General features: G+C 60.2%; 1 protein-coding gene across 1 annotated transcript in view; it reads right to left on the bottom strand.

Annotated features, from left to right (window-relative positions):
- The window catches only part of ETH_00040185 (uncharacterized protein), a gene marked incomplete at both ends in the record, with an annotated part of 1,056 nt that extends 529 nt beyond the window's left edge, over nt 1-527 (bottom strand). The window contains one exon of the mRNA XM_013375396.1: nt 4-527. Coding sequence (XP_013230850.1) covers nt 4-527 — 524 coding nt within the window. The remainder of the gene's footprint in view (nt 1-3) is intronic.
- Between the last annotated feature and the right edge of the window lie 149 nt (nt 528-676).

Here is a 676-nt window from a genome sequence, read left to right as displayed (position 1 = left end):
GCAGGTGATGCAGCGGCTGCTGCAGCAGGTGCTGCAGCAGCGCCGGCGTCTGCGGCTGCGACTTGCTGCAGCGCTCCTTCGGGGCTAGGCCATTCTGTCTTGAGTTCCTTGAGTACAGGGTCTGCCCCCGTTTCTGCTGCTGCTGCTGCTGTTTCTGCTGCTGCTTCTGCGGGAAGTTCTGGACTCTGCTGCTGCTGCTGCGCAGCAAGAAGGCTCAGGCGGTAGGCAGAAAGAGGCAGCGGATTCGGACAAGGAATCACACGAACTGCTGCAGCAGGGGGGCCCCCCTCTACTTCAAGTTTGCCCCCGCTGATGCTCAGCAGCAGCTGGGGCTTGGGGCCCTCGGGGGGCCCCCCGCGTTCGAAGCCCTGCAGGGGCTTGGGTGCTGCAGCAGCAGCAGCAGCAGCTTCAGACTTCACTCCTGCTGCTGCTGCTGCTGCTGCGCCTGGAGGCGACGGCCGAGGGTCGGAGGTTTTCTTTTTCAAAGAAAAAGAAAACTTCTTCGGCGCAGACACTGCGGGCTCCATTTCGAAAGTGCTGCTGCTCTGCTGCTGCTGCAGTCAGTGAAGACTCAACAGGAAACTTGAATGAAACTGCTGCAGCACTTCCTGCATGCATGCAAGCAGCTTCCCGACTCCTCCATCAGTGTCTGCTGCAGTGTATGTACACCTTGTGA

The sequence above is a fragment of the Eimeria tenella genome, genomic scaffold (assembly GCF_000499545.2).
Source record: "Eimeria tenella Houghton genomic scaffold, Eth_scaff2750, whole genome shotgun sequence".
NCBI classification, from domain to species: domain Eukaryota; phylum Apicomplexa; class Conoidasida; order Eucoccidiorida; family Eimeriidae; genus Eimeria; species Eimeria tenella.
This window is presented reverse-complemented; position numbering and strand designations above follow the sequence as displayed.